The sequence below is a fragment of the Phascolarctos cinereus genome, unplaced genomic scaffold, assembly GCF_003287225.1.
Source record: "Phascolarctos cinereus isolate Bilbo 61053 unplaced genomic scaffold, phaCin_HiC Scaffold_9;HRSCAF=440, whole genome shotgun sequence".
Lineage (NCBI taxonomy): Eukaryota > Metazoa > Chordata > Mammalia > Diprotodontia > Phascolarctidae > Phascolarctos > Phascolarctos cinereus.
This window is the reverse complement of record NW_027556402.1, coordinates 93,313,143-93,327,900: the sequence shown is the minus strand read 5'-3', so window position 1 is coordinate 93,327,900 and position 14,758 is coordinate 93,313,143. Positions and strand designations below refer to the sequence as shown.

The window sequence follows — 14,758 nt, the reverse complement described above, 5'->3', positions numbered from 1 at the left end:
AAGGGGGCTAGATTCTACTCTCTCCTTCCTTTCAAAAAAGATCAACCTCTCTTCCATCATACCTCCATAAGCAGTGACACCACTCCAATATCCCCCTCAGTGCACTTAATAATCCTGCTACTACTCTATACAGTGAAAAGAGCACTGAAGATGTAGCTTCCATTCCTCTCTGCATGAGCTGCTCAAGGTCACTCTGCTTGTGTCAAAGTAGAGTTTGAAACCAGATCCTTGCATTCTACAGCTATTGTTCTTTATCCTGTGCCACATTACCTCTCCAGTTAGGCTATTTATTTCATGTAGTGGTTGCTCAGCTGGGTTTGCCCTTAATACCTTGGCATCATGGGACAGGGCTAGGCTCTTCCCTTTAAGAATTGCCCTGGAACACACTGCTGCCAGATTAATCTTCCTCAACCACAACTCAGATAATATGAATCTCCTATGTAAAATCCTTCAACTCTTTCCCATGACCTACACAGTATTCTTTAATATTCAAGATCTTTGGTGGCAGCTAGGTGGTGCAATGGATATAGCACTGGCCCTGAAGTCAGGAGGACATGAGTTCAAATCCAGTCTCAGACCAAACACTTGACAGTTACTAGCTGTGTGACCCTGGGCAAGTCACTTAACCCCAACTACCTAAAAACCTAAAAAAACAAACAAACAAACAAACAAAAATATTCAAAATCTTCATGATGTGGGCCCCCAATTTTTTTTTAGCCTGGGCTACTTTTCACCCCTTGAACATTCACTATATTTTCCCACTACCATAACTTTTCTGGGGCCTTTATTTTCTCTTTTGTACGTGAAGGAATAATATATATTTATAGTTTTTAAATACATGCTATAAATTTAGAATCCTTTAATAGCAGGGCTCCAAGGAGAGCTGAGTATCTTTTTTTCCCACTAGGTCATTAGTCCAATGTACATGAACAAAAGGAGGAAGAAGGAAGGGGTTCCAAGTTGCACAGCTATGCTGGTAAGAGTAAGCCATGACAGAAAAAGAAAAGGTGGCAGCAGAAGGCAGGACCTACTGGGCCAGTGTCAATAAGTTCCTAGGCTAAGCCAGTAAATCATGAGTGGGAGAACATGCTGACTGATAGGAGCAAGGTAATAAATCACAGAGCAATGGGGGGGAAAAAGGTTACATATCACACCTTGCAATTATGATATTATTTAGGAAAGTTTTTAAAACTTAGTAGGTGGCTGTCATTTTATTATATATGAAATTAACATTGGATAATTTGTGATTCTGGGATTTTTCAAAATACCTATAAAATTAATCCAAGTACTCAACTTGCCTAATATCTCTTTATGGTTCTGAATTAAGTAAAGCAGACCTTTTGCACTGTCAGTGATTGATATGATGACCTACCAGGAAAATCATTACATTACTGATTAGCTTCATTGCATTTCCTGAAAATAAGTTCATTGCATTTTACTTTCTATTCAACTAGCTGCTCACAGTTCTCTGCTGCCCAAACTTCATATTTCCCAGAACATGCAATTTAAAAGGTACTCCAGCTATTTCTTTTTTTTTTTTTGCTTTTTTTGTACTCTAGATATTTCAAAAATAACTTCAATAATTCTCTATGGAATCTCTATATTGATAATTCATAGGTTATTTTTTCTGAATAAAAAGTTATATCTCAGGGCAATAAACTGACATAGGTTGCCTGGTATGGTAACATCAAATCATTTCCCAGCACCCAGCATCATTTTTTCCCATGATAGGTATAAATAGTAATATTCCAGGCAACATTCTTATTTACTGAGCTTGTCACCAGTCATTACTGCCTTTGCTGTGGTGTCATATAAAAACCCACAAACAATTCACACGTTATTTTGAAGGCATTCCTCTGACACCAAATTCATTAGTGTGTTACTATTAACAAAATGTACATTTTGAATGAAATATAACCTCCATACCAGCATCTCCACTTTACATTCAGTGGTGCCTGCTGGACCATAAATTACGAGAAAGAAACCCTACTAGAGTTGCTGCTTTCAAACACAAAATCTATAATTGGTTTATATGTTTGAGTGGAACACAAGCTTTTTGCTGGAAAGGATAAGTTGCTTATTCAGTAATGATTGAAGTCAAAAGCATGAAAACCACATTTTATTGAATTAATAGAAAATGAGAGCCAATGAGGACCCTACAGGCTTCGTAGCCCAATACCTTGATTTTACCAAGCTAAAATTAAACAAACAGAAGGTCAGGCATGGGGGAAAAAAATAGAAAATAGATAAAAGAACAGATATCAACACAGATTGTTTCCATTTCCTAAGGAAGCTTAGCCTTATGAATCAATGGCTAAAATGAGGGGGGGGAAAGCATTTAAAATTTCATCCAGGAAATTAATTTAGAATATAAACTTGAATCCAAAATTTTATAGAGAGTGGATAAAATTTTAAGCAATATTACCTAATTAAACAGTGCAAGGGAAACTAAATTTGCATAAAGCTTGGTGAAAAACATCATTAATCCAAACCATCTCAACATTTAAGAATGAAACTGGAAAGAGAATAATAAACAAGTGGATAATTGAAATGATGTGTAAAAATTTTATTTAATTAAATAACAATAAATCTATCACATTTGCCTTCTAATATCACAGTTCTATTTGTGCTGCTTAAATAAGTAGAAATGGCACTAAAGAAACAAAGAAGAAAAGTTAGACTACATTAAATATACAGAGAAGAGGCTTATGCTGGAAATGATACAGACCTATAGGCATTAAGTTATGGATTTGCAAGATATCTGAAATGAGAATCACTAAAAGTTTGGAAATTAAAAAAAACTTAACCCTTATTAATACTAAAAATATGACTGCTAAAACATCATTAAAATATCAAATAGCAATAAGTGAAGCATTTACAGACTTTTCTGTCTATAACATCTGAATGAAAGTAACCTACACGTGTATTGAGGCCATCTTTTAGGAAGGTATGAGAAGAGAATAACCAAATTTTCATAAGTTAAAACAGAAATCTTGTAAAGCACATTACATCTATAAAATCATACAATTGTGAAGAATAGAAGATTCCATTATACTATTACTATTATTTATTTATTTTTGGCAAGGCAGTTGGGGTTAAGAGACTTGCCCAGGGTTATACAGCTAGCAAGTGTCAAGTGTCTGAGGCTGGATTTGAATGCAGGTCCTCTTGACTCCAAGGCCAGTGCTCTATCCACTGCACCATCTAGCTGCCCCGCTATTAATTATTTTTAAAAAAGCATTTGACTTAATAAAGCAAAACATAACCTTAATGTATCTCTTCTAAAGTTTTTTTTGTATATATGCTAAAAATGACAGAAATTAATTGAAATTTAAGAATAGAATAATCTTTGGAGGTCCTAAATTCAAATTCTGACTCTTCCACTTACTATTTTCATGACCTTCCTCTCTTTAGCATTCACTTCCACCATTTGTAAAGTGAAGGAGATAGACTAGATGACCTGAAGGTGACTAACAATTTTAAATCTTTCATTGAACCATTTTATGTTTATTATTGTCACAAAACAGATTAAACAGAGAGGCTTTCTGGTGCTGAATTCAAAAGGAAGAACCATTCTTTTTTAAATTATAATGTCCACCAACCCCTCCTATGTTCAGATACCAGTATGGTTATTACATGATGTCATGGAACATTGCAGAGCTTCATAAATGAGATTCTTCATCATTCAAAAATATTCACACAAACTATTCGTGTAGGGGGAAAAAGTGCATGAAGAATATTTTACTACAGTGGTGTCAATCTCAAATAAAAACAGGGACCACTACACCAAACATAAGGATCTCTGTACCCCATGTTGAACTAGAAAACCACATGTTAACATTATTTCTAGTCTACTGTATTTTTTATTTATTTTGTTAAACTTTCCCAATTACATTTTAATCTGGGTTGTTAGGGAGTGCCACATATTTGACACCTCTGCCTTGGTCAGTAGGCATTTATTAAGCCTTTACTATATGCCCAAAACTGTGCTATATGCTAGGAACTGTGTTAAGTGTGAATAAAGTTAGTCCATAAAGATGGTACATCTATCATGTGCAGAAGAACTGGGCCCATATAAAAAGGATGTGAGAGAGTGAGTTAGATTGCTTTGAAAGTTTACAGTGTCTTCTTAAACAGCCCTAGCTCACTTAAAGACCCTGAAATAAAGTCTTATATTTTTAACATCATTTTTTTTTGCTTGACACTGTATTCATCTCAGTTCTATAATCCATATGATGCTGAGTCATGAAACCTTACAGTCTCTAAAGAAATAGACTTACAGGTTACTCTGTGGGAAAGGCATATTATAGGCATGAGTTGTCTGCCACTTACAATCAAAGAAGAATAGGGCAGGACAAATGGCAAAAAGGTATCATCAAATGGATGTATGATCATGTACCCACACTAATTGATAATTAATGGACTGCTAGTATCCTTAACCAATATGTGGATGGATTGCACTCGCCAGCCTTGGAAAGAGTACCTACTTCCAAATATCAATATATCTTGCATTATAGAACTAATTACTGGGAGACTTTGAGCAAGAATCCAAATCTCCTGTTTCCCAAGTAATGCTTTTCTCATTGTGACATACTGTTGATTGATGAATAAGGAGTCAAGAAATAGAGACAGAAGTCTAAATATTTTATAGGTTTCAATATCTTTAGGCAACTGAAAATTAGGCAGTTTCCAAATTTCGCATTTTTCCTTGGACATCTAGAATGCAAGTTTCTTTATGACACACACATACATACATACACACATTTTCTCTTAAAGATGGAGATTATTTTTTTTGTTAACAATGAACATTAATTCCATTTTACATCCATTTAGAATTATATAAGCATCAGCCTAGAGTCATTCAACTTGATAACTGAAAGCACCAGAGAAAAACTGTAGAGAATGTGTGGGACATGTGATACTTTTTTTTTTTTCATAAGTTAGCCTTGAATTATTATGGATAAAAGAAACAATTTATATATCCTGATGCAACTATTGTTTTTTATTAATTTTCATTTAAAAGTAATATCAATTTCATCCCATAATTTATTTGTGTTTTAAGTTTGGTGACTTTCAATAACAGATTATTAATTGACTATATTACATCCCTCTGCCACTTCAGAACTTGGCTATCCTGTCTGCTTCTTTACTTGAAAGAATAGACTGGGTGTTTGCCAAATGATATGTTTATTTAGGATTAGATAAGGAACACTGGGAAAGGAGAGCTTTTGCCTGCTCTTTTATCTCTCATCTATCCTAGGCAAGATCATTTATCATTTTAGAGAATGATAGCACTAAAAGAATTATTAAACTTATAAAATGTCAAATTGTTATCCCATAGATGAGGGTTAAATTTAGGATATGAAAAAAAGAGAAAGAGTCACAAATCCATAACTGTTTTGCATGTAATATTTTTGCGTGTGTGTGCCTAGAGGAAATAGACCTAATTTCATTTCTTTTAGTTGATATTTCCCCCTCAGAATATAGCATGTTCCTTACATATAAGATGTACTCAATAAATGTTATTGAATTATATTATGTGGTTAAATATAGGTTACTATCTTTCTAGTGCATTTTGAAACCTGATTCCATAAATTACTAGGTTGTGTAGTTGAGAGAGTAACAAACTTCATATCAGGAAGACTTGAGTTTGAATCCTTATGTATTAACTGTGTGACTGTGAGCATATCACTTAACCTCTGTCTACCTCATTTTCTTTATCTGTAAAATTGTGATATTAATAGTGGTCACCATCCAGGATTGTTGTGAAGATCAAAAGAAAAAATATATGTGAAGGGCTTTGAAAACTTGAAATCTGTCTGTCTATCTGTCTCTCTCTCCCTCCCTCTCTCGCTTATCTCCTGCTCCTCTTCCCTCTTCCTCTCCCTCTCCATATAAGTATATATGCATAGGCAAATTTATAAATATACACACATGTGTGCACATGCATACATGAATACATAATTGTAGTTTGAAGAAACTTAATTGCGGCCTTGAACCTGTGATTTTGTCATTGTAGGGAGTTCTTCGGTTAGGAAACTCACTCTATCAATATATGAGAAACCTCAGAAAGTAAGAATATTCTTAATTAAGAATTGTCTTAAGCCATAAGAGGTTAAATAACATGCCCATTGTCATACAGCCAGACATAATTTGAATTCAGGTTATTTTGTTTCTGAGGCCAGGTCTCTTTCCCATGTTGCCTCTCAAGTAATTATATTTGTAAAATCAAATAGCAACCATATTAGCTATTTTTAAATATAAGAATTAGTTTCACAGCAATGGGAAAATTATGTTTGATTATTTATATATTTAATCATGCACATAAATAGAAAAAAATGTTCTCAGAACTTCATTTAACTGGCACTTATTAATATACTGATATATGTTGCCTTACAGACTATTAAACAGATATCTCAAATCTAGTTCATAATTTTAGTTAACTCCAACTTTGGAATCATCAGATGAAAGTTGTATGCAAACACTGGAGTCAAAGTTGGGGGATAGAACTTATTAGAAAATGGCAAAGAAATCATATCTTTAAAGTAAGTCACTCTTATTCTGATATGTTTACAGCTAAATTAATATTACCTAAAGCTTCCAAAAAAGCAAATTAGAGGAGCAAGTTTATTTAGTTTCTTAATTTAAGACTCACTCACAGAAGTAAGAATTCATGAGGCAAATAACATAGCTAGAACCAGTATCTCTTCATAGAAATTGTATTGTTTATCAAATTAAGCAGTCCTGGACCTCATGACCTTTACAAGGTCATTCTTCTAGACTCTGGCTATTTCATTTTATCTGTGGGGCCATTTTGCCCTCTCCTCTGACCCTTCTGTGTGTCAGTTTCTCCTAGAAGTACATATTTCCTTTTTCCTCAGGCAGGATGCTATACATGAATATTCAATACTCTTATAGAAGATGGTCTTCCAGTGCACCAAACTCCCTTCAGATTAAATCTATAATAAAGTCGACATCACCTATAAGCAGAATACACCTCCTCCCTTATGGGAAGGGCCTACAAGTTTCTGAGGGTCATTATACAGTTTTGGACTACATGAAGGTGATTGACTTCATTGCCAATATTGAGTCTTGTGCCCTTTTATATTCTTTTCTGGAATATTCTGTGGGAGAGTTGAGCTCCTCTGTGACCTTTCATGCAGTTATCTTAATCAGAAACTCTTCACTCAGAAATAATTGAAAATAATTCAACAAGTAAAATATTGAAAATTACCGTTAGGTGCCAAAAAGAGAGGTTTTTTGTTTTTGTTTTTTACCCCACCAGATACACTACTTGGTTTTGACTCCATCATTATCAAGTTCTGCCCCAACCTTCATAAAATCATCAGAGAAAACCTCATAATCGCAGACATACCCACACCTCATCAGTAACCTCAACTACTTCAATCCTTCTAAGAGGAGTGCTGGAGGATTGAGCACAAAACTCTTCCCAAAGACTACCTTTAGAGAAGACCAAGAAACTCAGCCAACTCTTCATGTCCCACCTTGGTTTTGGTTTCATTATCTTCACATACCAGTGCCAAGTACACTCTGCTCACCCCAAGCCCCACTTTTTAGCTTCCTTTCCTGTGTTGCCTTCCCTTAGTAGATTGTAAGTTCATGGAAGGCAGAGACTGTCTTTCTTTTTCTTCTTTGTACACACAACACTTAACATAGTGCCTAGCACATCTGTTGTTCAGTCCTTTCAATCATGTCCAAATCTTCATTACTCCATTTGGGTTTTTTCTTGATAAAGACACTAGAGTAGTTTGCCATTTCCTTCTCCAGCTCATTTCACAGATGAGGAAACTGAAGCAAATAGGGTTAAGTGATTTGCCATAGTCAAATAGGTAATAAGTATCTGAGGTAGGATTTGAACTGAGGTGTTTCTAAATCCAGACCTAGCGAGCTAGCTGCCTTACAGCAACAACACAATACATTTTAAAAAACGGGTCTTTTGTGAACTTAGATTCTACTGAAGGCAGGTAACAATGATCAAAACACAAGAATACTAAATGTAGATACTAAAGAGAAAGGATTTTAATAAAATGTATGTTAATGACAATATTAAAGAGAGAAGTAAGCTAATTACAGTATTATTTAAATCAATGTCATGATGAGTCTATAAAAATGGACATTTAACAATCTGAGTTTCCTTGTGAATATACATATGTGTGTATATGTATATTATGTATGTATATATATATATATATATATATATATGTAAATATACGTGTATGTATATGTCTTTGTGTGTGCCTGTGTCTGTGTCTGTGTGCATGTTAGAAGTTGGAGGGGGTGTCAGTGTGACAGTAATGATAGGCAAGCAGGATGGAATCAGAATGTAGGCAAATGGCTTGATACTGAGTTTTACATGACATTTTAATTTACCTTCTAATTCTATAGAAGTATTAGAAATAATTGGCAGGTCCAGAAAGCATTGTTGTCATCCCTTTCACAAAATGTAGACAGGCAACACCTTCAGTTCCTTCTTGTAGTAAACTGGAAAGTTACATTTTACTGATTAGATATATGTTCTCTGAGGGGAAGGATCATTTCATTTTTGTTTTTCTGTCTTCAGTTCCTAGCACCAAATGTTTCCTGAATTGAACTGACTTAAAAGTTCTTGTGTAACTTAGTCATCCTATGCATAATGAGGAAATTAAAATTATGCTGCATCATTTAATAACTGATTCTCCTCTATGAAAGACCCTATTTTCCATTTTTCAAACTTCATTTTTTCAGTTCAGGTCAGCTAGGTGGAGCAGTGGATAGAATGTGGGGCCTAGGGTCAGGAAGACTCATCTTCCTGAGTTCAAATCTGCCCTCAGACACTTACTTAACTGTGTAACTCTGTTTAAGTCATTTAATTCTATTTCCCTCTATTTCCTCATCTGTAAAATGAGCTAGAAAAGGAAATGACAAAATTCCTCCAGTATCTTTGCCAAGAAAACCCCAAATGGGGTCACAAAAAATTAGGCATGACTAAAAGGACTGATCAACAACAACTTCTCAGTTAATCTAAAAAAAAAAAATGTAGTCCTTCCCAATACTAAATTAAAGGCATGGTTGAATAATGTGATTATGTATCTGCTTGCCAGCCAGTTCAAACTGGAACCTCTGTTTTGTTTCCTGTAAAAAGAAACCAGCTTAGGCTGATCTCACCCCAAGGAACAGTTCTTCTGCCCTTGTCTCTTATTGAAAAACTAGAGATGGTTTGATTTTCCTCAAGGGAACAACTAACCAGGTGTTCTGATGGATTGTAGTGGTTCTGATTTTCTGGCTGTGATTATTAGTTTAGGCCCGCAAAGCAACTAACATTCTTTAATTGTCAGAGGGGCATGATTATCCACACCTGAAGGCCAACCCACCTTTTCCCAGCTGTAGCCAATTGTGATATTCCCCAACCACCCAGAACTTCTTTCCTGCATCACAATAAAGAAGCTTCCCCCTCCCCCTCCGTGGTCACTAACCTAAGTGAGGGAGACAGTCTGACTCACTTTATTAACAGCTATGTACATAATTGTTAATCAACTGTTATCTTGCTCTGAGAAAACATAGCTCAGTTTCCCTGTTTTTGGCATTTTACATGCCACAATAGGTAGGGTTGACAACATATAACCATTTATGAGCATATATGTGTAGAGATTAGGACTCCAGAGAAAGAGAATAATAAAAACAGAAAATAAAAATTTCCAAGAAAAACATCTACCAAACCAATATGAAATACACAGACCTTCTCCCCATTCCAACCCCAACCCAGGCCCACACATTAAGCTTCTTATATCATGAGAAGCAAGAAATGTATTGCTCTTGTATACCTATGTCAAATATCATCTTGAGTACTCACTGACTGTCACAGAAACTGACAAATGGGGATTCGTCAAAGAGAAAATCCTTTATTATATAACACATGATTTCTCAGGTGTCAGAAGCACCATTTTTCTCTGTCCAAGTTCTTTGAACAGCCTTGATTTTAATCCAGAAATAGATTGAAGAACTCAAAAAGAGAGCCTTTTTTTCTAAATGGTATCAGGGAAAGACACACACACACACACACACACACACACACACACACACACACGCACACACATATACACACATATTTAAAAGGGGGGGAAAAACAGTTCCTGAAGGGTTCTGGCTATAGGGAAAATGCTATACTCTGGTTCATTGCTTAATGTGGAACTAAATACTTAGATGATTATGAATTTACCTAAAATCAGTATCATTCTAAAATATTCTTCCATACATCCACAGATATTCATTTATAGACTTGCATCACTTCTCTTTTCTTAACATTCTGAAATCTATAATTTAAAATAGTCCAAAATATGAGGATGATACATATCACGTAATTTGCATCATGTCACGTAACTTGAGTTTAAAAAGAAACCTTCTAGAGCAGGAGTTTATGGGGTCCATATTGTGGGGGCTCAATGATAGATTTTGTAGGTACATTAATTTGGATGAGAAAATTACAAGTTTATTTAAGTGATTCCCACTGAAATACGAAATACTGTATTTTCTGCATTTAAAATCACTATTCCAAGGAGTCAATAGGCTTTACTAAACTCTCAAAGGATTCAATGACACACTAAAAAAGGTTAAGATCCCTTGTTTTAGAGAATGTAAAGTCAGTTTGTTCTGTACTACTTTTTTGTAGAATGTAAGCTCCTTTAAGGCAGGGCCTCTTAACTTTGCATCTCCAGTGCCACTCATGGTATCTCACATATAGTGAGTGTTGATTAATGTTTGCATATCTGAAATATTTATCGAATTCATCAATCATTCGATGTGTGAAAAAAAATGAAAAGAATTTAAAGCTGATAGTGAGAAATTAGGACTAATATAAGAATATTGAGGAATAGTGAGAATGAGAGATTGATTAGGAAAACTGAAATTTATGGGGCATGTAATAACCAAAATCACATTTCAATGTGTTTTTGCAGAAAATAGTGTTCTAGGATTTTGGATGAAGAGGAAGAGATTTCTCAGAGAAACTGGCATAAGAAAAGCACTCAAAGTAGAAAGTAGGATTTTAAGATTGGAGTTGAGAGGTGATAGCACAAGGTACACACAAACACACACACACACACACACACACACACACACAAAGATGAATCTGAATTTCTTCAGATATGCTTCGAATGAGAAAGAAAACATTAAGTCAAAGAATAAGATAGACTAGATGTCTAATAGCCAACATGATTAAAATATATAGTTTGTCAGAGGCATGATAAGGTTTTCATAAGGTAAAACAAATTGAAACTCTAATGGTAGTTATCAAGGGTCCTTCTATATATTTAATTGATAATGTCCCAAAATGTTATGAGTTAGTTACCTGAAATTAAATGAAGTATTCAGTTTTCCCCTAGAGAGCTGAAATATAGTCCCTCGAGGAAAGACTTCATACCTTGTTTCTATTGATCGGGTTTGGACATAAGATATATGGTCAGAATGTGTCCCATTAGATTAATTTCACGTGGAAAATAATTTATTAAATATTTATTATGTTCTGAGTTTCATGTGATAGAGCTATATACAAGGCTTTTTGTTGTTGTTTTGTTTTGGTTTTGTTTTTTTAATAAAGTCCCTCCTATCAAGGAGCTTTCCATCTATTGGTAAATCAAAGATACACTGAATTGTGATAGAAGGTAAAATATGAAAAAAAATAAAAAGAGATTGGGACAAAAAATGCTATATTTTGACAGAGAGAGAGAGAGAGAGAGAGAGAGAGAGAGAGAGAGAGAGAGAGAGAGAGAGAGAGAGAGAGAAGAGAGAGATAGGAGAGAGCTTTTAGCATATTGGTCTATCCATAGGCATTCCCACTGTACATGAAGAATGTTTGTAAAAACTGTTATGCTGCTTCTTAATGACCTTTGGCTAAAAACAGGTAAGTAAGCAAGAATATGGGTCAAGACAATGAGTCTATGAGTGATTAAAGGAATAGAACTCCACAGCAAGTAATAAACCTAACATGAAAACCCAAAGAAAACAACAACTTCAGCTGTGAGGGGGTGGCATATGAGGGACCAATGTATGCAAAGACAGTTTAGGCTAAAGTCATTGGTTCGAACTTTTCATAACCAGTAATACTATACTTTTTTATGTTTTCATTGTAAATATGTTTGTAGATGTTCATACAACATATTGTATCTCACATCACTAATCTACAAATCACCTAATGTTATGCTTGACACCTGTCTGTGTTTTTTATATATTCCCCTAACATTTAATAAACCTGAACAAGGCAGAAACCTAGTCTTTTCTAAACTTTTTATCCTCCCTTGCACCTAGTACAGACGACACTTGATATATTTGTTGAATGAATAGTCTTTGAGTCATGATTGTCATTTTATTTCTCAGTCATATTAATAATCATGTCACAAAGAAATCCCAATATGAGCATTTATGGTAATCAATCTTGCTGGAAAAGAAATGTTATATTAACTCAATATCCAAAACTACTTTCTCCCACACAGAAAGTGAGCTGTGATGTGATGTATTGATTTCACACATTAAAAATGCTGAATATACATACAAACAATTTGAGTGGAACAATCATCATAGATTCACCAATGTCCTATTTTTAAGCCCTGTTTTAAATGTTTTTAATTAGTCAGGTTTCAGAAGAATTATGTGTACAGGCATGCAGGGTGTTTAAGAGTCCCAAAGAACTCAACATAAAATAAAATTCTACTTTCTCCTAATCTTCATTGGTATTCTTCAAACATAAACAGACGCTACCATCTAATCCACCTAGGGCTGCACTGTGAAGACTGAAAAACTGTCACTCCGGCAAAATCTAAGGTGCTTCAGAAATATGGAAATACCTTTTGCCTTTCCAGGTATATGGGAATTGTCAGTCAGGCACCACTTCATAACACAAAATAGGCCCAAACACAGCAATCCGAAACCTAAAGCCTCAGGTTAGGATTACTAAAATTAAGTCTAAGACGAGAATTTTTTCAGGTGGTAACAGATATTTATAGATAATTACTGAGATTCCAAATTCTTAGCTTTGCTGTCATGTAGGCAAGCACTGACACTTTTCCAGAAACCCATCACCCCAATCTCAGTCATCATGTACACAGTGCTTCACTGAATGTACATTACCGAGTAAAGAAAGCAGAAAAAAGGAGCCAGGAACAATCATAAACTGAATCTTGTATAGCACTTACGGAATGCTCTGTAGAATTCTTCAAGGGCTAGATGCTTGTCCGAGTTAAAGTCATCATATTTCAGCAGATCAAACAGTGAACAGTCAGAAAGATCCTTGCCAAGTTCATTCTGTTTTATTACCTGACAAGAAAATTATAACCATGAAATTACATTGGGGTCTTTAGAGTTCTCTGGTATAATTAATTGTTTCTAATAATCATTTAATAGATCATTTGAAGGCTGCTATGGAGCAATGAACTGAAACTATGTAAAGTCAGGGATTTCCAGTTACTTCATAATTATTTATTACAGTTCAAAAGTTAATACCCTTAGGACCATGACACTGGGTTTACATAAAATTTCATGAAATATGAGCTTCATAACATTTCAGCATTGAAAGCACGCTCTGGATGAGCACCAAAGTAATCTGTGTTCAAAGATCACTGATGAAGACACCACCACTTAAAGAAGGCACTTTGGAGCCTATTCTTTCTGGCCTAAGACAGAAATGGCATCACAAATTTAGAGTTGGGGGGGGGAGAGGCAGAGACAGAGAGACAGATGGAAAGAGAGACAGAGAGACAGACAAGAAAGAGAAGAGAAGGGAAGGAAAGGGAACGGAAGGGAAGAAAGAAAGGGAGAGAGAGAGAGAGAGAGAGAGAGAGGAGAGAGAGAGAGAGAGAGAGAGAGAGAGAGAGAGCTGTCTAGGCAGAGTAGGTGTTAGATTGAGAATTTGAAATCTGTTCATCTCACTCCAAATGTACCACTCTTTATACTCCACCATACTAAATTCATTCATTATACACTTCACAGCATGAATAAATGATGGATTAGCCTTTTCCTATCCTCTCTCTATTGCCCAAAGATTTTATTGAGGAAAATAATATGTAATCGGCTAGATTTTAGGGAATTTTGGAATGATCATTAACTCTTCATGTCAAGGCCTGGCACCATCAATATGACTTTTATGATGTCACTACATGTAGATATTGATATAGATGGGTTGAGGGACCACTGAGCAGCACTTCTATATCGTGTGATCTACTTTCATGAAAGACTGTAGATACAGTAGATGGGATTTACAACCATAACCTTTTAGACTCCATAATATATGTGTGTGTGAACACATACATGCATACATACGTGAAGATGGAAAGATACTGAGTGACCTTACCAGGGACATGTAATACATTTTAAGAAAAGCTTGTGAAAGAATGTTAGTTTCTAAGTTCTTAGTTTGGTACTCTCTCCTCAGCTAAGAAATTTGGTTGTGGCTGCACAGTTTGTATCAGAGACAAGATTGGAACTCATTTCTTCCCGACTCAAAGACTATCCCTCTGTCCACTAAAGCCATTGTTTCTTCTCCACTACGTATACCATTTTTATGTAATTTTACTTTATAATCATGTTCTCAGACATCTTATCTAGAAATAGGGATCATTGAGAATGATGTATTTATTTTCCATTCCTCATAAACATTTTTTTTCTTTCACATTGACACACCTAACATGTTTGGAATTATCATAATATATGGTGGAAATTCTGATCTTGTATATAGAAGTGAAATTCAATTGGTTAACCTGATAATCTTCTA

At 35.0% G+C, this 14,758-nt stretch overlaps 1 protein-coding gene across 2 annotated transcripts in view; it reads right to left on the bottom strand.

Annotated features, from left to right (window-relative positions):
* Positions 1–14,758, bottom strand: part of FSTL5 (follistatin like 5) — a 948,118-nt gene that overhangs the window by 379,575 nt on the left and 553,785 nt on the right. For both annotated transcript variants that reach the window (XM_020969711.1, XM_020969713.1), the window contains exon 6: positions 13,185–13,305. In XM_020969711.1, coding sequence (XP_020825370.1) covers positions 13,185–13,305 — 121 coding nt within the window. The remainder of the gene's footprint in view (positions 1–13,184; positions 13,306–14,758) is intronic.